Below are 23,673 nucleotides of genomic sequence, written 5' to 3'. Positions count from 1 at the left end.
CCACTTCCCCTTCCAACTGAAGTCTTTTTTTTTGTGCTGAGACATCATTCGATATGAGTACACACACACAGACACACGTACACACACATGCGTGCCCTGTGATACAACTGACTGCGGCCCATCTCTGTGAAGAACCCAACACTGTACCAGTGTCGGTTCCTGGATCATTCCTGGGTCATGCCTGCGACTGCATGTGCACGCACTCGCTCCGTTCACACAAGCGCACTCATACAGTCTGCTTGCGGCTGAATGAAGCACACTCATTCCCTATGTGGCAGAAGCAGCTGATTGGCAGAGGAAGGGGTGGCGTGGAGAGAGAGAGAGAGAGAGAGAGAGGAAGTGCCAGTGTAAAAAGTTCCCCAGCTGTCACCTGCTCTAGCGTACCTGCCAGCACACACCAGATACACACCTGCACGGGCCACACCAGTTATTCTGCTGATCGAGCCCAAAGCGTGCACGACACTTCTTAGGGGCACTCAGGTCTGACCCGGTGAAGTAGGAGGAAGCCAGCGAGAGGAAGGAGAAATGGGAAGGAAAAAAAGGTGTAGAGAGAGGAAACCAGTGAATCTAAAAATCACTCGGAATCATGGCATTTTATCATTGTTTTCCCCCACTGACAGGCTCAAATCATGGCATTTAATTGTGCAGTATTCCTTTACAGTAAGGACTGCTATTTACTGTTAGTGCTTCAGAAATTAGTTTAAAAAAAGTTATAATAGATATTAATAATAAAGGAAAGGCCAAACCACAAGCAAAGTCAAAAAATCAGAAATCAAACCAAAGGAACAGCATGTATACAGGCAGAAAATTCAGTTTAGCAGAAATGTCAAAATAAAAGTCAGTGTAAAAGAAATCTGAGAAGCAAGGCTGTAGAAATAAAATAAAAAAGTATGCATAAGAGCAGCATAAAATAAAATAAAAAAAAAAAAAAAAAGATCTGGTTACAAGTCTGCCATCTGGGTTAGGCCTGTCATTATTAGCTCTCTGTTTGACACTACAGGGGATGAGGGGATGGAGGGGAGCAAGCAGCAGAGGCAGAGTAGAAGCAACCAGGAGGGGAAGTGTTGGTTAGTTGCAGCCAGTGAAACGTTACAAAGCCAGAGACTGCTAAACTTGGCTGCTCGGGCCTGCGTTCATCCACCTCTCATGCCAGTCCATGAGGAGGGCGAAGAGGGCAAGGGGCAGGAGCAGGGTGGTGGTGAGTGGGGGCTGGAGGCAGGCCCGGAGCGTTAAGTCAGGCTGTACAGAGCTGAGCTGCTCCAATGCTGGGGAGTGGGCAGCTACTGAAGCCAGTAGATTAAGGAGGTTTACCCTGATAACATCTCTGGTTATTTTCAGTGTTCAAAGATTGCTGACTTTGAAACAGTCTTTTCTATAAATATACTGCAACTGGTGTTTGCTAAATGGGAGAGCTTTACCAGTATGGGACTCTTAACCTCTTTAGAAGACGAGAAAGAAGCATAATCATAACTGAATACACATATAGAGTAGGAGCAAAATAAAGGGAGAGTTTAAGCAAATCATAAGTGTAATATTTGAATAGAACTAAAAGACCAAATAACATGAGGAAAAAATATGCTAGCATTATGAGAGAAATGTTACATATACAGGGTACTGCACAAACGTGTAAATCAATGGGTCATAAACTAAAAAGAGGGGGAAGAAAAAAAAGCAAGTTAGTAATTTAAGACTTAAAATGACATTAGCACCTGTAATCGGAGGGAGTGAAAGGCAAGGATTTGGAAAATATTCTCTGTGTTCTGAAACAAAAAAGAACAGATAGAGAGGCCTTCAAAAGCGATTCCATAATGGGAAAAGATCGTAAATACAATCATTACTGCGCATTTCTCCTTCACATCTCACAATATAGATATAGACTCAGAATCATAAGACCAGCGTAAAGAAGAATGTCAAAATGAAGGAAATCAAAGAACCAGCAAACCTCCTTAATTTGAAAATATGGGTGATTTGCACACAGTTATTATTATTATTATTATTATTATTATTTGATTAAAATGACATCTAACTCTAAAATGCAGCATGCAGCAGGCACAGCCCAAAGTTACAACCACTCAAGAAGGACAAACATGAAGCACACTTCACTGGCATGACACAGGCATGGCAGCACGGTCAGCGCTGGCACAGGACCAGCTTTCAGCAGCATGATTAACTCACACACATTCTCAAAACACACATCTCACAGTAGGCTAAATGCTGGGGGGGGGGGTCTGGGCCATGAGAGACCAGGAGGGACTTGGGGGTAGGGAGGGAGGGGTGCGACTGGTGTGCTGGGGATATTTGAGAGGAGTGGGAAGGGGGTAGGTCATGCATATTCAATGTTATTAGTGCTCGACATAAGGCTAGGATGGGGGATAACAAGCAGGCTAACGTGTAAATATTGCATTGGGTAGCATAACTATATACAAAATGAGGCAGGCACAAAAAAGGGATGAAGAGGAGAAAAAAAAAAGCCAGACTTTTATCTTTGAGATGTCACCCTTGTGACAGATGATGGATCTGCTCTAATATGAGACATAATTGCAGCTCACTTACCATTGCCCTCTGCTTGCTGCTTTTCCCTTTTTCTCTTCTTCTTTTTCCCCTGTTGGTTAGCCGCCAAAAAAAAAGAAAGACAGGAACCTTAGTTATTATATTGCAGAAAAGGGCTGAGACATGAAATGAACAAGAGAGACCCGTGTTTTTCACTCATTTATTTATTCATGCTGGAGCCTGAAGGATTGAACTGCCACTGCAGGCCAGAGCAGAACTTTTCCCTTTTCTCTCTCCCCCTATTCTTCTCTCTGTTTCTCTGTGTTTATTCCTTTGTTTCGAGCTGCTCCTTAGTTTTTTCCCCTCTGTTGTGAAACGATTTAAGGCTCTCGAGGTTTCTTTGAAAGAGTGTGATTACTGCGGGGAGAGTTGAGAGAGGATGAGAGCAGCTACTCTCGACTGCTTGCATCTCAGCCTTGTTGGGAAAGGGGGAAGAAAATAAATAAATAAAAATCATCGCCTACTTATGGTTTGAGTTCTGCCGGACATGCTAGTGACCGCTGACTGGGTCAAGCTGCTGTACTCTAGTACGTATTTAATAATAATCTCCTTCTGATACAGACATTTCAAAGTTCACTGAACTAAAACTGCTCTTTTTCAGCAGGTCTTCCCTTTTCGCCTCGAAAGTCAGCAGGCTGCAGTGAACTGACAGGTTGGGGCGGAGGGCGATTTGTCGGCCGTTCGGGACGAGAGCGAGGATCCGTCTAGGCCACAAAACGGTGTGGTCATTCTCCATTCGGGGTGTCTCAGCGGTGGAGAGAGACGTTCCCTTTCATCAGAGCTGTGGGGCGTTTAGGCCCTGCGGTTATTTAATTACTCTGATCTGAGCTCGTCTTTCTTTTTTTTAGGTGAAGCAGTGGAATACTAATGATAGCAGCCCAGAACCCCACTGCAGAACGAGGCTAAGCACAGCAGATCAGATGCTACACTGCTGCCGAGAGAAGGATCACAAGCACCTGCCCTTAAACTGCTACATCTCCACTGTAAGAGAAGGTGATTCTGCATCTGTTGGACAGTGGGGAATGAAACAACATGCTCTGAACTAGAGATGGCATATCCGTACCAGTAGGTAACAGAATCTGAAAGGGAGAGAAAGAAAAGAAGCGGATTCAAATCTAGTCTGAAACACTGTTGTTAGCTCTGTATTTTTGTTTCTATGGGGTTTGAGCAGCTTGAGCATGATAGCCTACTTTTAGGTGCTTATCTTAAGTGAAGATTTTCAATAATAATAATAAAAAAAAATTTGTATCGGTACAGGAAAACAAAACATGGTATTATGCCATCTGTAGTCTGAATTGTCAGAGCGAGGGTGAAAATATCTACTAGATTCCAGCATGGTTAAGCGGCACAGGTCTGCACAAAGGTTTTTGGAAGAATTACAGGTAACAGAAGTCCCTAAATTTCTGAGGGGAGAAATGAGCGTTACATGTTGAAAACTTAAAAACTTACATAGTTGTCACGTGCTGACCAGCCAGGGTAGAGCTGCATGTGTAGCTGTCGTTCTTTCCTGGCCAGCTCGTAGTATTTGGCCTGCTCCTCTCGAGACAGTGCATGCCACTGGACAAACACACACACAGAAAAAACAGACACTTACTAAATGAATACAGTGGGTTCATGTTTGTTTTATACTTGAAGACTTCAGTGTTTTTTTGGTTGCTTCAGTTCAGCCTGTTTCCTTTGGTTTAATGACAGCTCACTTACACATGATGGCATCACTGAGCAAGATTACATCTGAGCATAGGTGGAAATGCAAGTGAACTGTACTGTGTTCTCTAAAGACGAAGCTGTGACCAGCTCTCAGTACTTCACTATGTCACTATGTGCTGAGCTGAATATGGCTAAATATAATATGGCAGCTTTTGTTGGAGTAACTGTCAACCACTGGATAATCACCATCTCACCTCAGGTTTTGGATGGAGCACCATCCTTCCAGAAAACACAGTTCTACTGCTCTACAGCTCAATGCTGGGGGCTTTACACTCCTCTAGTCCACGCCTGGCATTAGGCATGCTGTCAATAGCTTCATGCTAATCTGCTCCAGAGAGACCTATTCTATTGGTAGGCATTCTCTACAGGGACTAGACAGGTTGTGTGTGTTTGCACATCTGTGTCAGCAATGGGTGCAACTTAAAGTAGCTCAATGCATTTATTAGAAAGGGTGTCCAAAAAACATTTGGACATATAGTGTATGGGCATTTTTGCATGTTTGTGCAGCCTGTGGCACCCTCACCCTTCGGCCCAGGATTTGATTGATAGCTGCACTCTCCTTCAGCGTGCATTCTGCCACCACTTTGGCCCTCATCTCCTTCATGTACAGCATGAATGCGTTGAGGGGCTTCTTTATGTGTGGCTTCTTCTTTTCATCCTCCTTTTTCTGGTCCTGATGTTTCCTGTTGGCAGAAAGGGCAATAGATGAAGGGATGTCACTGGGAAGTAATAGCAGCTTGGATTGAGGAACAGGTCAGTATATGAAAGTATGAGAAGAGCAAATCTGTGGACTCACGAGCTGTTGAGCGTGCTGATGTCGCTGTGAGAGGACTCCTGCTTGACGTTGGGCGTTACGATGGCAGGGTGAGGGATCCCCGTGGTGTGCAAACTGTGGTGAGGGGGCACCATGTGGGGAGGGAATCTGGAGGAGAGAAGACTGTGTAAATCGTCAGAGTGGACACGGGTGAAATGGGGGTGGACACACATACACACACAAAAAGATACACTCTCAGTAAATGTTTAAAGGGTTACATTAAAGGGGAATGTCAGCACTGTTAACATGTCTGCATAATTAAATCCTAAAGTGATGTACACGTCATTCATTGTGGTTTGAGGTAAAAATTAAGTGTGTAGAGAAATGCATCAGACTAGCGACAGGAACCAGGGGGTGGTGATGTTAACAATTTGTGTTATTTTTTCACTATTTATCAGCCACTAGTGTACATAAATGTGGGTTCTACATGTGAGGAAATATTCAAATTTATGTTTGATAGTAAAATAAAGGAAATAAAGTTTTCTTTGGGAACCACTTTGCTTTACAACACCCTGTAACCCTCCGCCATTAAGGAATTTTTAAACAATATTTTTAGACCAGAAGCTTTCTCCAAACTATCATAAACCAAAGCACGTCTCAGGCAGCACCCTGGTAAAGATTTAATGTAATAAAATCTGTACACTATAATCTGAATAAAGAGTTTGGACTTCTGGTTACTGTCGCCATCACCCTGAACAATTCTGGACATTTCTCTAGAACAGAACACTTTTATATCAAATGGCACTTGCACACTTTGTACACATTTGATTATTTAATGATGCAGAAACTTAGAAAACTTTGTGAAGTTCCCCTTTAAGACCATTTTTGTAGGAAGAGGCCTCTGTGGATGACAAATGTTTGCATTTAAAACACAGATGTTCTGAATATCACCATTTATAATCTTTATAATCTAGAAAAGAAATCTTTTTGCCTTATTCAGAATAATATTTTTGGTTCAGAGCTGGTGTGGCCATTCTTCTTCCCCTCCATCTCCTGCTACATATCGAATTAATAAAACCAATTTCCCATGGCTATACTGATTGAGAAGATTATCTTTAATAAGATCTTAAAGACACATCACACTGTCTCCCAACACAAAGTAATTAGCCTGAAGAAAGCCTAGATAAATTCCTGTGTGATAGGGTAGCATGCAGGCTGCTATATTTGTGTGTGTGCGTGCCATACACACAGCTGAGAATAGGAGTGGAAGATGATGAAAAAAAAGAGAAGGAATATTAAAAAAAAAAAAAGAAAGAAAGAGAGAGAGAAAAAAACAGCTCATTATCCTGCTGAGTCTGGCTGCATGGCTTGGAGCCAGAATATAATGATGAGCATAAACTCACAAGGAACAACTAGTTTCTGTTGGAGGCACTCTCTGGGGACTGTGTTTTTCCCCCAGTCTCTCCTCTCCACTCCTCTCTCCTCCCTTCATCCCTGACACATTTGTGTTTGCGCCATGTCATGTGCCCGCCTGCCTCTACTGAGGGGACCTGTGCAATAGCTCCAGCTCCGCAATCATTACACCCCCCATCCCCCTTTACCCCCGAAACCCCTCCTTCCCTGCATACTTGTTAAAATTTCCTCTGTTCCACCGTCCAATTTTCCCCTCTCTCTCTCTCCCCTCCTGACTGTCCCAGCAGCCCCTGATCCCACACCCCACAACCCTCCTCCCCCCCTCCTCCCTGTGCCGTTGCCGTAGCAAGGCCCAGGTTATGGTTTAAACAAGACGGCCATCTCTTTGAAGCAGAGGGCATCATCCAGCTCATCAGTGCTGAGCAGAGACTGCCACCAATTTAGCCCTACAGAGAGAGAGAGAGAGAGAGAGAGAGAGAGAAAGAGAGAGAGAGAGAGAGAGAGAGGGAGAGGGCCCCTGCAGGCTCAGACGTCTCAATCTTCTACCTCACCAGCCGTGTGTCAGCGAGTGCCATTTAATTGCCGATTGGAGCTGTGGCCCCCATGCCTGTTTAATGTATAATGACCCTGCTGGTGTTACTCCCACCCCCCCACACCCAGAAAAGCCAACGCTTCGGAGCGTAGGTGCAGATGGAGGAACATATCAAAGGGCAGGCACGGGTAGGGGGGCAGGGGGCCTACACTTCCTCCCCCTGCCACTCGGGACGGGTGATGGACCTGCTCGTCTTTCACCCCATTATCAAAATAATGTAGCTCATTTGCCGGATCCAAGTCCACTCTCTGCTCGCCTTTTCCGATGTATATTTCAGGAGGCTGCGGTGGTGTCTGGGTGCGGAACAGAGTGCTACATGAGCCCTGCACACTAAAGCGCATACTAAACGCCAGCCTGTCAGACGCTAAAGAGTGGAGGGGTTCTTGCGACCAAACATGGGAAGCCGGGGTACAAATGTCTGGACGGCTTCCACCAGCCAGGACCCTGGAGGTCAAAGCTAATGCTGAGCACAGAGAGGGTAAAGCCTCTAAAACAAGCTCCCTCTCTCTGCTTCTTTCCCTTACTCTTCATTTCCCTTTCACTTTTTTTATTTTTTCACCTTTCTCTATCTTGTCCTCTCTTTCCTCTCACATTTTTGTTTCCCTCTTCCCATTTTTTTACCCCTTCATTTCACTCTTTCCCTCCTTTTTTTTTCTTTCTCTCGCTCTCTTTCTCTCGTAACCTTTTGACACAGGAAAAAAACAACAACAAACAAAAAAAAAAAACCACACACAATTAACTAAGGCTTCTCCCGCCGTTCATTATTTTTCCAGGATGCAGGTGACAGTGCACCGGTCTGGCGTGTATGTGTGTGTGTATGTGTGCGCAAGCACTGCAGTTTTTGACACAAACATGCTAAAGCACCTTCCCTGCACGCAGACAGGAGACCACCACCTATTAATCTATGCTAATTCAATTACAGATTATCAAAACACATTAGCTTTCCCCCAGCCCAGCTCCAATCCCCCTAGCCCCCATTCAACAGATTCAATTAGGCAGCACTGGAAATAGGATGATCACAATATAAAGGGCTCATTAGGGGGGAATTAGCTGTCACTTAAGCCCAGGTCCACTGGAGGCTGGTGCAGAAGCAGAAGCAGCAGCAGCGCCGTTGTCTGCAGGCGCACACAGACACCTGGGTGCGTAGCTAGCAGAGCTTAGCCAGCCACAGCAAGGCACACACAGCAGCCTTCCGGAGCCATGGGCCACACAACCCAGGGCATGTGGGGTACCTTTGCTGTCTGCACTGACCTGCAGGAGTGAGGAGCAGCCTTAAGGGCCTGCAGCAACATCACATGAAGCTTTTCATTCTTAAATAATATTCTGTAGTGCTGTAATGTTACCCTTTATTGCTATTTCTCAAAAAAACATTTTTTTAAACATGTCAAAACAGGTGGACAAACAGAAATGGTCCAGATTTATCTGAAACAAATTACTGTTACATTATCTCACACAGTCCTTGTGTCTCCAAATTGGAAATTCTTTATATTATTACCCAATTTTCTTCCCCAATTCTTAAGATACCCCGCTCTGAATGGCCAGCATCACACTAAAGGGATGTGGAGAGCGAGCCATTTACCTACCTGGAGTGAGCACGGCCAATTGTGCTCTCTCAGGCTCTGGCTGCTTGGTAACTTTCAATAGAAGTCAATGTAAAAAGATTTTATGCCATGACATTTTTGGAGCATTTCTACTGGTCCATTCATCATGAAGAACTGCCAGATTCACATTATGTCCAAATGGCCAAAACAGAGATACAGGGTTTTTAAGGAGACAGCAATGACACTAAGAATGACTTTCTATACATTTCATACATTTTGGGGAAAAACAGCTTTAGGACTAAGCTAATGATTAGTATAAAGGCTATGGTTGAGGTTTTGGGTTGAGGTTAAGTGTTACAGTTAGGATTAAGGCCAATATTATGGTAGCTGACTGTAAGTTCAGAGCCCAGATAAGCATCTACATAGCATCTACAGTGGGCTACCAGATTTCCTGACACCAGCAGTGAGTTGTAATTATTCTACTTCCAGCTGCAGCTCAAGGAAGAAAGTAAAGAGAAATCTGACTAAGTTTACCAAATGTGCTAAAGCCAGTAATGAGTTTACGGTCAGCAGTTGGAAGATATGTGTGGTTTCAGCCAGAGAACTGGGAACGTTCAGTTCTTCTATACACAGTAACCTCAGGTCAGGCTTTATGGGATTTTTTTTTTTTTAAACACACACACACAGACCCTCTCCCCTCATTTCTCTTGCTCCCTTGCTCATACTTATCCATCAACGTCCTGTGGCTCTGCAGGGCCAGCCCTCTTGAGTTGCTTTTCCAATCACACTGCAATTAAATAGGAGTTTGTCGTTGTCTGGAGACACTGGGGCTTCTATAAACTAGAATCCAGGCCTAACTCTCTCTCTCTCTCGCTCTCTCTGCCTTTCAGACTTCTCTTATCATCAACATCATCATCACCACCACTAGGCTGAGCTGAGGGTGACATGCTGCAGGACTGAGAAGGGGGAATGGAGGAGGTTGAAGGAGTGGGCGGAGGGAGCCGCCATATGGAACGGTTTGCGTTTTCCAGCGTCTCTTTTGTTTTTGAAAGACATTAAAAACAACAAACCATAAGGAGATTTGTCATCCACAGTTAACCCCTCCTGCTTCACACAACACAAGCAGCTACGAACCCCCAGGGAGCATTTGCAGTGACAGGAAAAACAAACACGCTCTTTTTCTTTCGCTCTGTTTCTCCCACTCGCACAGACAGACGCACACGCAGTCCTACAAATGCTCCCTTGGGTGCGTTTGTGTCCAGATCTCCACTTCAGCTGGACTCTAATGGCCCCCACAAAGCGCTCACTCAGAGTCCAAAAAAACCCCAAACACCACCAGCCCCACAGCCTTTAACGCTCAGCAATGGATTCATTTACTTATTTATTGTGCAGCGCCAAAAACAGTGGAGAAGACATTGCACAGTCCTATCTCATCCTCCACCATTCAGCAGGGGTAAACGCTCTTCAGGGGCCTCATTATAAAATGAAAACAATAATTAATATTTGAATAGAGAGCAGAGCGCTGGGGACGGTCTTTTTGAACGCTGAGGCGTGAGCGGCCTCTCCTTATGGGAAAGTTTATGGCGCGTTTTTGACGTGCCCCGTTACCCAAGCTAGTATTCTCCCCATGTGCGCTGTCCCAAGATGCAACTCACCTTGACATGGATGCGTTGACAGTGAGGGCAGTCGGGTAGGGGTGTCTAAAACCTCCCGTCGTGATTGGGTAAACTGGTTGACCTTGCCTGGGAAAAGAAGAAAGGGATGGAGGTAAAGGAAGGGATGAAAAAAAAAAAAAAAAAACCCTCACCACGTCTCACTCTCCATGCAGGCGGCTTTATTCTCATTTGATCAGAACAAAAATCTAGGGGATTGCAGAGCGCCGATCAAAGGGAAGCAAACTCCGAACAATTTGAATGCCACAAATCTGATAGGAATGGCTAATTAAATTTCATAACCCCGTGCTTGGTGTCGATGGAGCCCCCTCTCCCTGAGCTGGAACTAGGTGTTTTGTTGTGATAATTAAAGAAGAAGCGCCGGGCCCTTTAATGGAGCCATCACGCTAATTGAGGTCTACACATCCAAAGACAAACAATAATGAATGTAAATTTATACCAAAATAAAGTGCAGGGAATCAAAGGGCCGCGGCTGCGCTCGGGGCCTCTCTCGGTATTTAGATCGCGGTGAGAAAACATTAAATTAACAGAGCTTAATTTGTAGCCTTTTGTCATATTAACAAGTGTTGACAAGAGTTACCAGGGGAGAGCCCCCATGTGGAATTGTGGGTAAAATACTGGCAATCACAGTTCATTACTCTAATTGGACAATACAGAGACATGCAAAATAGCATTTGCCACAAAGAAGCAACTTAGGGTTTAGGGGAGGAAAAAAGCCACAGTGCATTGCCGTGGGCCCCAGAGGTGCATTACTTGAATGTATAAACTGCAGAGTGGGATGGAGCTAGATTTTGCAGTGTACTGTGACCAAGCCTAAGTCTGAACCTGGTTGTTAACAAGGTATGGCAGTGCTAGAACTGAGCCAGAGATGGTATATAATCTAATAAAATAGTCTTATATAACCAACAAATGAATTAAGAACTGCTGCTTTAAGCATACTGGCAATAAAACACAGCAGAGCACACACAAACATGTATGAAGACATGAATACAATAAGACAAAAGAAGAAGAAGAAGAAAAAATGGTTGTGCTTACTGTGGTACTAACCATCCTAGTGGATGGGGGATCTGGCCGACAGTGCCAGGCGATAGAGGGTAGTAGGGAGATATATCTGGAGGATGTGGAGGCCTTGGGATTCCTGCAACCACAAGAGAATTGCAGAGAAGAGGAGGGGGTGAACATTGTGAAAAATAAAAACCTTTTGGTCCACTTCTGTCCTGGCAGTGGAAAATCCCATTATGAAGTTTGACTGCTGAAAGTGTGCTTTGTGGAAGGTACAACTGAACGGAGTCAACATCACAGAGAGGTGGGCAGAGAAAGAGAGAGAAAGAGGAGGGAGGGGAAGGGGAAAAAAGAGAAAAGACTGTGCTCGCATGTAGCCCGCTATACAACACGTTTTTGATCAAAGCTTGTGGAGGCAGCCACAAAGTAGCACACAGATGAGGAAGAGGGGGATAACGGTACCCTGTCACATTCGTCTGCTGAATCACAGGGTTAATTGTGTGATAATTGTGGTTTAGAAATGAGCACCACCTCCTACACTGTACTGTTTAAGAGAGAGAGAGAGAGAGAGAGAGAGAGAGAGAGAGGTTTAAAGATTAGCAGTGGAATTCAGGCCAAAGGCTGTGCTGGGCTCAAGAGTTTCCAGTCACTGGGGCATGCATGCAGGTTAACCTCCTCAAACAGCACAGCTCCTGGGTATTCCCAAACATTTCAAATAAAATCCCAAGATTTTAGCACAAGTTAGCCCCAGCGGGAAATACAATACAAACAAAAGTATTGGGACACCTGCTCATTCAGTTTCTTTTAAAACTAAGAGTAACTGTCTGCTATCCAGGAACAGCTTTCTACTAGATGTTGGATCACTGATGTGAGGATTTAATTACGTTCAGCGACAAGAGCATTAGTCAGATCAGGATGTTGGCTGATCACCACCTCATCTCATCTCCAGCTCACCAGAAGTACTGTGCAGAGCACAATCATTGCAGAGAACACAGTTCCACTACTCCACAGCTCAACACTGGGTGACTTTATACTCGTCTGGTCTTAGAAAACCCACAAAACTAGAAAGAGTGTACACAAGGCCTGTGTAGTGAGGTGGTGAGTAGATAAATTGTCTAGCTTTCTCATAATTCAGTTATTCATGAATGAATAGCTGTATCAGTGCAATGTTTGTTTCCATACAGAATCAGAAAACTACCGTTAGCTCAACTAACATCCTGGAAATAATCCTGCCCACCCTCAGTTACATACAAGCTGTCCAAAATCTCTTAAAATACCTGATCCTTTCTAACTGGATGAAGCTTATGTCAGCTAATATTAACTTAGCTCCTGTAGATAGTCATTCTGCTGACTCAGAGCACAGAGTGAATCCAGTGCCGTTTTTCAGCAGTGGTAAGGCCATGGGCTTATAAAGGACAATTCAACATCAAGGTCTTCTGCTTTTCATATCTAAACAAACTACTTAAGGCCAGAGGACTGAAAATCATCATGTTTTTCAAGCCTCTGAACCTGCAAAGGCCTATTGCAAGTCTTTCCAAAAAGTATATGAAGGCAAATACGATTCCCATGATTAGGCCACACATTCCAGAGTGGCATTAGTTAATCTTTGGTTCCAATTGGAGATACTCAGCTTTTGAAATCAGAAAACTGAGGTACGCTTCAGGAACACTTGATTTTTGCTCTGTAAGTCTAAGAAGCGAGGAATACTTCAGCAGCACTATAGCACAGCCACTACACACAGGGGTCCTAATATAGCTCATTAATTAATTAAGTTCTAAACTCAATTAAGCAGCCCCATTAAGCGCACCATTAAACAGCCTCTGAATCCTTATTGGCCCTTTGTAATGAGGATCATCATAAGAGCAATGTTAGCCCAAACACAGCAGAAAGAGTTGGGTACGGCTCCCTAAACGGTGAGGCTGGTGCCGCACATAACAGAAAGACATGCTTTTTATGTGCTGTAGATTTAATGTTAATAACGTTACGTTAAAGTTAAGTTAAGAACTGCCACTGATGGACTCCAGTGGAGACCAGTAGTGAGTGAACTCACAAGTTAGTGTGCCAAAAGAACAGCATTAAACTGGGTGTGTGATAAACTCTAGCACACTGTGAACTCATACAAGTGAGACAGATTCATCTTTGTGCAATTCGTGTGGAAGAGCAGACAAAGGGGAACCTTCTTATCTTCTCAGAAGAGCTTGGAAAATGCACAAGTGTGGGTAAAGCAAGGCCTTTGGCCTGTTTTTCTGCCCACCCTATATACGTGCACTCGCAGCTAGTCAACAGTCTATCTGAGTTTAGCAATGAGCCAGTTATGGAGATTGCACTGTATCTCCACCATGTTTGACATATACTCTGCTCTACGTGATGTTGGGCTTGGATTGCAAAGTATTTAAACTTTGAAGAACAGCATATTTATGTGGCCTAGTGCTGGGCAGTAGTAGGAATAGAATGATGTCCTACCAACTTCAAGCCAATACTGTAGCGCTGGTACTGGTTTATATTGGTTTGCAGGTATAGATGATTGAACACGCAGCTCTAGTGCGACATGTGTCCTACCTGTTTTGGGGTCCACGTCTGTCTGTAGGTGTGGAGGAGGGTTCCCAGGCGTGAAGTGTTCATTGCTGTAGGTGATCAGAGGCGTAAGCGGGTGCACATGGTGAGGGTGCTGTACCACGGGGACCTTATTAGACTGGAGACAGAGAGAAACAGAAGAGAAGAAAAATGATGTTAATATTTCTTAGAGTTGAGACAGAGAAACCAGGTGCCTACACTTGAACCACACATTTGTCAAGATCCAACAAAACGCTGTGCTATCAAATTATCAAGCTCTCTGTCTCCAACCGCAGGCTTGCTTTTTTAGAACAGTGCGGTTTGTAATTAAAAACACTTGCGTCGAGGTGCTATGCCACAGGACAGAGATCGAAACAGTCATCTGACACTGAGAACAGCCCTCATGGCTGCTGGTTACGCTATACGCTCCTCTAACCCCCTGACTGTGCCCAGAGCTATCATCACAAGCACAATCAGAGAAACCACCTAATAAACAAAATGGCAGGCAATCCAAACACACTTCAGCAGCAGCAGCAGCAGCAGCCCACAGCCTCCTGCCTCTTTCTCTCTATCTCTCAGCTCCCCCCTTTCCTCTGGCTCCTGCCCGGCACTCCCCTCCCTCCCTCCCTGCTTTACCCCCTCTCCTCTTCCTCCTGGGCCTGGTTTTTGGGGTGGGTTTGCATTATAAAACACGGGGAGGGGAGGTCGAGAAAATCTATTTCTGCGTCGTGGCCAAATTGGTTTTAGCTATGTAATCTGCTCTTTGTGCTCCTAAGTGGCACAGGCCCCGTTTTCAATTACCCAAGATTACAGCTGAGCGGAGGGGTGCTGAAGCATAGCCTGGCATTAGTGGATTCCCAGCACACGCTACCTAACCAGATTACGGCCCTGCTGTAGATTAGACAGGCCCCACAGTGGCCCCCGGTCGTGGATTACAGTCTGCCTCCATTTCACCAACAATCCTTTTATTCAGAATGCCTTAGATAAAGTGTGGTGGAGCTAACCTAAAAAGGAGGAGGCCTGCACGACTGGAACTGTCCGAGACTGGAATCGGCGAAGTGTTGTTCTAAACACTATGGAATCAGCTAATTTACTAGTCTAGCAGTATTGCAGTGTTATGATGTAAATAGTGGGATCTAGGGAATGTAGTTTGCTTAAATGTAATTTTCTAACCAATAAAAAAAAACATTATTTATATTAAAACGTATAATCGTTGTGCGAGTGTGTTTATGGTCTTTTAGCCCACACACAGTGTGAGCTTCGGGTTGACAATTCCAGTCAGAATTAGAATCAGCCCTAACAATTTAAGATTACTGAAACAGTGTGTTTAGTGTGTGTGATTAGGATCTTTCACACTGTGCTTTTACGTGTCTGAAAAGCTGGCACACACTTGGACATTCACTATGTGCGCTTCTGCTGACCTGCCCTTAGTCACGCATGGCATTCAAAAGTTTGATTGACAGCAGCATGTCTGCTGTAGAGGGTTCAAGGAGACTGCCAGAGCTAGTAGAGACTCGCCAGTTTCTCCTTTTACAACACGCCCAATCAACCGGGCCTCAATGACACACAGTAAAGCCTGGTAAAGTGGGCTGTCACAAAGTACTTTAGAGGGGGGGGGGACACGAAACAATGATGGTGAACATTTGTACAGGCTTTGTGAAAGCAGACACAAGCCATCCTTTTGTCAGGCCTAATCTATCTGAGTCACTCCCCCTACATTTAGAGTGGAAGAGACGAGCCCCTGCATGTCCAAGGTTGACTGCTGCCTGGGTCTGGGCGGTTAAAGCATTCACCCAGGACCCCTCAGCCAGAGAGAGGGAGAGGGAGAGGGAGAGAGAGAGGGAGAGGGAAAGAGGGGCCACACTGAGCACTGGAAGGGGGGGTTCCCCTCCGCCATATTCCCAATGAAAGATTAATGAACTGAGCAGAGCTGCTGGGAGAAAGAAAAGGGCTCTAGGGACTCATTCAGGCCCCTGAGCACAACCACGGCTGGAGAGAGAGTTAGCACGAGAGACAGGACAAGGAGTTGGGGGGTGAAAAAAAAAAAGTGAAGGAGAGGCTGAAGAAAGAGAAAGAGTCAGGGAACGAAGAGGCAACTCGTTAAAGCTGGAATTGTGGAAGGGGGGGGGGGGTTAGAGGAAAAAAATTCCGTCATCAGAAAAAGGGATGGGGTGATGACAGCTGCCAAACACAGTTGACGAGTTTGCCATTGAGGCAGCAGCAGTGCCCCCGTCCGCCTGCTAGCCCCCATAACCCCTCTGCCCCCCTCCGTACCACACGCTAGCCCCTCATAACCTCCCCCTTCCGTAATGATGTGAAAGAATGTTGTCAATTCTCTCTGCGCTGAAAGGCTTTAGTAGCCATTTAAATGAGTTCTTTTGTCCAGCGCCTCTCCATTGAGAGACAGTTCCAAATGGCTGTCCACTGCGGCCACATTCACCCAGAGACAAGCCAAATGATTTACATCACAGTCACTGTGGGCCTAACAGGCCCCCTTTCAAACACCCCACAGCCCCACAAATAATAGGCAGCCATTCCGTTTATCTGCCTTCTGGGCAGCGCTGCATGTGAGCACCGCTTGCTACAGTAACGCTCGCTCCGGCAGGGCTGGACAGATTAGCAAGGCCCTGAAAAGACAAGCAGAATGGAGGAGAAGGAAAGGAGATAGAGTTACACTTACACTTGCCCCAATAAAAGAAAAGAGAAGGTTAAAAAAAAAGGAGTCCAAAGTTAAAACATTTGTAGAGTCGTGTCAGTGTGTCAATGTTCCGAATATAGCTCCGCTTTACAGTATTCCCTTTTTTTTTTCTTTTTTTTTTTTACAATAAACTGTGGTAAAAGTTCAGCATTAAACATTGATGAAAAATAAACATAATATAAGCAAATCCACAATTTCAACTGTAAATATTCTACAGTGCTCATCCTTCTTTTCTTCTTTTTTTTTTAATCAACATCCGCTTCCAACATTTTTATATCATCTTTAATATCTCTCACACACTAACACAAGCACAAAAATAACTTTGCAAATGGATAATCACTTCTCTCATAATATACAATCACATCCTCCAAACATTCTCTTCTCAAAGTGCTTCTCAACTCCATTAAGCCCCGAGCCTTCAGAAAATCCCCACTTTAAACATGCCACTATTGACCCCTCTGCTATTGTATGATGGCTTCAGACTGTTCCACCAGACATGGCTAATTGTCTCTAGCACTGGAGGGGGGGGGGTGAGGAAGACCACCTACACATGCTGCATTGGCTACTGCTGGACACAAACAACACAGCCTTCGTACAATCCTATTTCTAAACAACACATTGGGATTGTAGAGATTCAGCAGTACACACACACGCTCACTCAAGGCCATTCAGAGACGGACACTGGACAAACAAAAGAAAGAAAACATAGGGGCTGATTTCTATTTTGTGCAAAAAAACTAAACAAAACACTGGTAGAAAACGTCCTACAGCTCACTTCACTACTAGATAGATACCAGCCAAAAAAGACAAACTGGACAGTGACTCTGGACAAGAAACAAGGAAAAAAGTTAAATTATTTTAAATAAACAAACAAATAAAACCCCCTAAACAAACTGTGTGTGTGTCAGTAATCGTCTCTGATACTTGCACAAGAATGTGCAAGTGTGTTTGGACCCCTTGCTGCTGAGCCTTGCCAAACCAATGCGATTGACAGTTTATGCTTGGGGTCGTGACCCCTAGTGGTGGTCTTACAAAAGGCCTGGCTGCTATAATGGAGAGTGTGTGGAGAGGCTGGGTTTGTCACACTGGCTTCACTGCTGCATCTGTCAAGCCTTGTCCCTCACTCACTCACTGTCTCTCTCTCACTCTCACATGCACACACACACAAACAATTAAGATCCATTATGGCTAAGAGTGGAAGGCCGAGACGGAGTAAACAGATACTTAACCTGCAATATCTGGCTTTTTCAGGTACCCCTAAACAAACATTCTAGCATAAGCAAGAAACTCAGGTCAATGAAAAGGCTTAACGGAGCAGGAGCCGATTAGACACAGTCTGGATGTCAAAGGTGGTGGTAGTGGCGGGGGTTAGGTTGGGCTGCCGCAGGGTTTTTTTTTTTTGAGGGACAGAGAGTGAGAGTTGGACAAAGCTGGACTGGCGGGAAAAGCTGTTGGCCTTGCGTTTCCGCTCAGTGGCACCTTGCAATTTAAAGCCTAAATGTGAAGGTGGTGACCTTGTGGCCCCTGGGGGCCCAAGAGCTTTTCCCCGTTTTATGTCATGATATGATGAGTTGTCAGTAGGGCCTGCGGGCCTTAATGAGCTGTGGTGAGGTTGCGGATGGGCTTTGGGGGGTGGGAGTGTGTGTGTGTGTGTGTGTGTGGGGGGGGGGGGGGGGGAGGGTGACAGCGCAGTGATGGATAGGTGCACTCTCAGGCCTACAAATTCCAGAGCTAGCAGGAAAAGCTGCCAGGGACCTGAACTCCAGCACTATACGTGCCAGTGGCTCGCATCCAAGCACACACAGGGACACGATGTAGAAAACACACTCACACACGCGTGAACGAGGAGCATGCCTGAGCCTAGGAGTCATGAACATCCTGACCAGCGACTACAAGAGAGAGAAATACTGAAACTATGCTGAAACTGAGCTGATCTCACTGTTCCTGTAGAAGTCCTGTTAACAGCTGGAAAGCCCCTCGATGCACACACTCACAATCTGACCCCACACTTATCTGACTACAGACTTTACATATAGTGATCTACAAATCTGACATAATAAGAATTATACAGTCTAATGAATGGAAGCAAAACATTGAAGATCTTTTAGAAAAATATCATTCTTTTTAGCTCTGTAAACGTATCATAGTATAGTCCTTCATCTGTTTACTATTACATTTTCAACATTATCAGGAATCATAACAGGCTAATTATTATTACTGTTTTTTCTGGGATTTATACCATTTATTTATTGTTATTTCCATGAATTGCAGTCGTGGGAAATCCACCCCCTTCGTTCTAATTGAACTGCCAATACCAGACTAGATGCATACATGCAACATAAATGTAAAAAAAAAATCTTGTGGCTGCTGTTAATGGAGATATTAATAAATTATGAGTTCTAATCAATTCTGATGGCTTGTGCAGAACAAATCAGATCAAAAATGACGTTTTACATTTTTTTAAATTTCAACATAAATTCACTGACCTAACATTTATATTTGCCTACAGTTACGCAACCCTACATATAACTCACACACACCTAGCTAAAAAAACTCCCACTCACAGCGTTGCCTCCCATGTACATGTACTCATACTCATGAGCACACAGATAAAGCTTAAAAAGAGATATGACCTATGGTGTCCTGTGAACTACACTAAACAACAAATAGGGTAGGAGGTAATACTAAAAAACAAAGGGGAAAATAAAGACTGTATATATATGTCTGTGTGTGTGTGGCCCTAGAAATGCCCAGTACTTACCCAGGCACTGAGTGTGAGTGGCCAGCAGCTGACCTGTTGTAGCAGAGAGAGGCTGGAGGCCAGAGCAGCCCCTTTCCCTTCCTTGTCATCCAGCCCCAGCAGCAGGCCGTCCCGCGGGTACATGACCCCCCCCCTCCCCTCCCCTCTCCTCCCCTCTCCTCCCCTCTCCTCCGTCCCTCTGCTTCCCTCGCTACGGCCGCCGATTCAACGCAAAACCTCCTTTTTTGTCCTCTTCCCTGCGTTCAGCCTCGACTTCTTCCCCAAAGATGCTCCTGTGCTGAAGCAGGCTCATGTGTGTGTGTCCCTTGTGTTGTGCCCCTAAACTAAACTTCACAAGCACACCATTGCCAGCTGTACTGTCTCGGGACGTCCGGCCAGGCCTATCCTCACTCCTCACCAGCCCTGAGATCACACAGTGCTCCCCATCTTCACACACACACCTCAGCTCAGCCCTGTCCTCTTCGACGGCCGACCAGCAAACTTTCAAACGGTCAGTTGAGAAGAAAAAGAGAAAAAACGAACGGAGGACAGTGAAGCAAGGGAGCAAGAAGAAAAAGCCTGTCTGATGGTTTTCACGCCACTGCGGAGAAATCTTCCCACAAGCCAAGAAACATTTAAAAAAAAAAAAACAACAACTGAAAAACAAGAAAGAAAAAAATCAAGCTTGTTGGACTGTGTGTGTGGATGTTTGTGTGTGTGTGTGTGTGTGTGTGTGTGTGTGTGTGTGTGTGTAAGTGTGTTTGTGTGTGGGCTCTGCCGTGCCTCCAGGATGCCCAAAGAAGAACTAGCAGCTTGAAAAGCCTCGGCTACAACAAGGTAAAGCAAGCATGGCAAGTAAAGGAGACAAAGAGAGCGAGAGAGAGAGAGAGAGCGAGCGCGAGAGAGAGAGAGAGAAAAGAACAAGACACAACATCCACAAAGAGAGGGCAAGATCAGCAAAGTGTGGCATGCAGTCACTTAACAGCGCAATTCTGACAGTCACCACTCGGAGCTGGCGGTCCATTGGGGGGTGCCGTAAGGGGGAAAGGTATTTGTCTTCACTTTGACACGGACGTGGGGTCTTGTTGCATTTTTTTAAGGGGAAGAAGAGGAAGAAGAAGTGAATAAAGGAGATCCCGTGCTTAACTCCCGCTGACCTCCCTCTGTCAAAAAGCTGACTACACAAGGCCTTGGCCTACAGTGCACCTACCGCATTTCCTCTCTTTAGCCCACACACACACACACACATTCTTTTTTTTTCACACTTCACTTTGCTCAGAATAATTCCTCTAAGTATGCCGAAGCTGCGGTGCGGGTTTCCCTCAATGAAGAGGATCTGGCCTGATCAGTGGGGAAGGAAAGAAAAGAAAGAGAGAGGGCGAGAGAGAGAGAGAGAGAAAGGAACGCTGACCAGCACCACACCAAAGAGTTTTAACGCAGCAGTCTGTGTATGCTCACTATATAATACCTTGTATCTCCATTTTAGCACATGTTCACTTGTTGACCTAATTAGAATCTGGCCGTTGTGATTTATATAATATAATATATATTTATAATACATAATTATATGCAATATAATTTAAAGATGGATGAATACGAATGCTCCACAATGACCTGGAATAAAATCTTTGTGAATACAATATTTTATACCTTCAAAAATTCATGATGAATGGACCAATAGAAATATTCCAAAAATGACTTGGAATAAAAAATCTTTTACAGATTCCACTGAAAGTTCAGGTTTTTCCCCTCCTGCTGTGAAGTTCTCAATTTGGAGATACAAGGTTTTTGCGTGACAGCTACAATCATTGTTCTCATTTTTCACATAAACCCTACCATACATTAAAATACAAGCTGTCACACAAAAATGAAAAGGTTTTCTATTCTTAAATCATCTCAAACCTGGAGAATAAAGACTACCACCAATCTTCCACCACTGTCCACATTTTAATCCTAACAGGCTTTGTTATTTTTCAGCTGCAGCTCCACATCATTCTGTGCTTTTTCCTGCCCGACTAGAAGATCTCACACACAATAAGGAAATATACATATGACAGTTAATAGTAAAGTATGAACATGGAAAAAAAAATTATGCGCTGTAATTTAGGAGCACTTGCACTTTTCAGCACTGCAGTAAAACGTGTGTCTCCAGCTCTCCTCCGGCCTTTGGCGGACGCCTGAGGCCCTTAACACCAAAACGAAACCCTGCGAATGTCGTCTACGCCGCGCGCACAAAAGCAGCAGGCTGCAGTCTGACAAGTAAAAGAGCGGCAGCAGCATGGCAGCTAATTGCCTTCCCTCCCTCTATTCAGCCGCGCTGCCACACTCCAGCACTAACCCCTTTGTCACACACACACACACACACAAACACAAGTGCGCGCACAATTTCTGCAGTAAACTGGCAGTTCGGCTGCTCCTGACCGGCAGCCCACAATACAACAGCCAACAATACACACAGAGAACAAGTAACTCTCTCTCTCTCTCTCTCTCACACACACACACACACACACACACACACACACACTTTTATATTGTTATTTAATATCTGTAAATCAAAACACAAAAAATAATAAACACAAAAATATAAAAGAAATCACACTTGATTTAAGGTGTGTGATTAAATAGATTCCCATGAATAATTATAGTGACAATAATAATAATAATATGATGATAATAATAATAATAATAATAATAATAATAATAATTTATATAACATGATTATATTATATGTGCTCCTAAATATTATTACTGTAATCAAGGCCATTTGTTTTCTTTTTCTAATGGAAACAAAAATGTTTTGTTGTTAATCTGGTTTAAAAATATATATGTATATTTCAATATATCCTAAATAACTTCTGATATTAACTAATAAATATTATTAACGAAATATTAAATGACAAAATTTCAACAATGTAATAACCGCGAACACATTTAATTTAATTAAAAAACAAAGGCATTCAAAAATGAAATATAATACAACATACTTAAACAATTTGAAACAATATATTAATTTCTAATAAATGTTGAAATAAATTGTTAGAAGTTATTTTTGTGAATAAAAGTGATATCAGGTCTTCAAATATTTCAGTCTAAATCTTGGCTTCTTAAGCCACTGCTGTGAAGCTGCCAGACAATGCAATCAAACAGAGCAGCCTTTCATTATCAAATACTGCCAAGCTGTCACTTAACAACTTAAGTGGTATAAATTGCTAAATATCAGTCGCAGGGAAAATAAGAAAAATACCTGGCAACCAAAAAACAAAACCTGACGAACAGAATCATTGAAAATAAGCACAGCAGTATTGTATAAAAACGGCCAATCTTACCATTTAAAAGAGCTCTATATGGGATGGGGTCCTGATGCTGCTCGGTTCCTGGTTAAAACAAGCATGCTGACACTCGCAGTAGTGCTTAGACTACAACAAGATGCACATCACGATGTCATCCACTAATCCACTGGAGGGCAGCACCTCATCTACAGCAGCCCTGCAGCCCTGATCGCCTCAGCCGATAACACACGACACCCAGACACAGCAGCTGAGCCGCTCACCCGAGCCCAGAGCCCACAGCCCGCAGCCCGGAGAGCGGGCAGCCGGCCGCCGCTGACCGCTTCAGCCTTAGCCCGGAGCCGCAACGAGCCGGAGCTTGAGCCTCAGCCACCCAATCATTCACTGCACTCAGCCGCTCCCTCGCTCGGCAGGAGAGGCGAAGAAGAGCCCTCTCTCTCTTTCTTTCTTTCTTTCTTTCCTTCTCTCTCTCTCCCTCTCCCCCTCTCCCCGTTGCTCATCTTCATATCCCCTTTAATAAGTCCTTTTGTGTCCATCTCTCTTTCTTTTATAAGTTGAAAGAACAACAGAAAAAAAGAGGGAGAGAGAGCAAGAGAGGCTTCCCTTCTCCTTCTCCTTTCCGCGCCTTGCCAAGCATAAAGGTACTTGAGCCTCTTCTATAGGAGTTGCCCTAACTTGGCTAAACTTGAGCAGCAGGGTGTCCCTCGTCATGTCATTAATCCGCAACGCCACGCTCCATTCACAGCGTCCGCAAAAATAAAACACCAAAATAGAAGACAAAAAAAAAGAAAAAAGAAAAGGAGAGAAAGGAAGAAAGTGCAGGAAAGGCAGAGTGAGTAATCCGATCCGACCCGGAGCGAGCCTGGCTGCGGACACCTCGCCACAAACACCCCGCGGTTCCGCGCGCCGCTTGCCGCACAATTTTGATGTGGCGACAGAGGCGATCGCAAACGGATAAAAAAGGCAAACTGACATTTCTATCAACAAAAGACTTCTGCACATGCAAGCGCACTAACGCTTTTCCAACTTCCAAGAGAATCCCAGTAATCTTTAAAGACACCAGCAAAAAAACAAAAAACCACGCACCCACACTCTGAAGTCAATCAGTCAAAAACGAGCCTAAATCAACAGCCATAAATAATAAAGAACTGTAAACTTAAAAA

General features: G+C 44.4%; 1 protein-coding gene across 23 annotated transcripts in view; it reads right to left on the bottom strand.

The window, feature by feature from the left end:
- The window catches only part of tcf7l2 (transcription factor 7 like 2), a 93,079-nt gene that overhangs the window by 5,689 nt on the left and 63,717 nt on the right, over window positions 1-23,673 (bottom strand). For 5 of the 23 annotated variants that reach the window (XR_011978257.1, XM_072668191.1, XM_072668210.1 and 2 more), the window contains exons 6-14: window positions 13,792-13,924; window positions 11,266-11,368; window positions 10,213-10,299; window positions 5,054-5,194; window positions 4,781-4,940; window positions 4,000-4,107; window positions 2,554-2,617; window positions 1,710-1,760; window positions 410-482 (exon numbers count right to left, since the gene is read on the bottom strand). Coding sequence is in view for 22 of the 23 variants with exons in the window: in XM_072668191.1 (XP_072524292.1) it covers window positions 410-482; window positions 1,710-1,760; window positions 2,554-2,617; window positions 4,000-4,107; window positions 4,781-4,940; window positions 5,054-5,194; window positions 10,213-10,299; window positions 11,266-11,368; window positions 13,792-13,924 (920 nt within the window). In the remaining variant the exon portion in view is untranslated. Of the gene's footprint in view, window positions 1-409; window positions 483-1,709; window positions 1,761-2,553; window positions 2,618-3,999; window positions 4,108-4,780; window positions 4,941-5,053; window positions 5,195-10,212; window positions 10,300-11,265; window positions 11,369-13,791; window positions 13,925-19,244; window positions 19,368-23,673 lie in introns of those variants that run through there. The other 18 variants (XM_072668196.1, XM_072668204.1, XM_072668203.1 and 15 more) reach the window with 13 other exon arrangements.

This window comes from Salminus brasiliensis, chromosome 22 (assembly GCF_030463535.1).
Source record: "Salminus brasiliensis chromosome 22, fSalBra1.hap2, whole genome shotgun sequence".
NCBI lineage: Eukaryota > Metazoa > Chordata > Actinopteri > Characiformes > Bryconidae > Salminus > Salminus brasiliensis.
The sequence above is the reverse complement of the archived record's forward strand: the minus strand, read 5'-3'. Positions and strand labels throughout refer to the sequence as shown.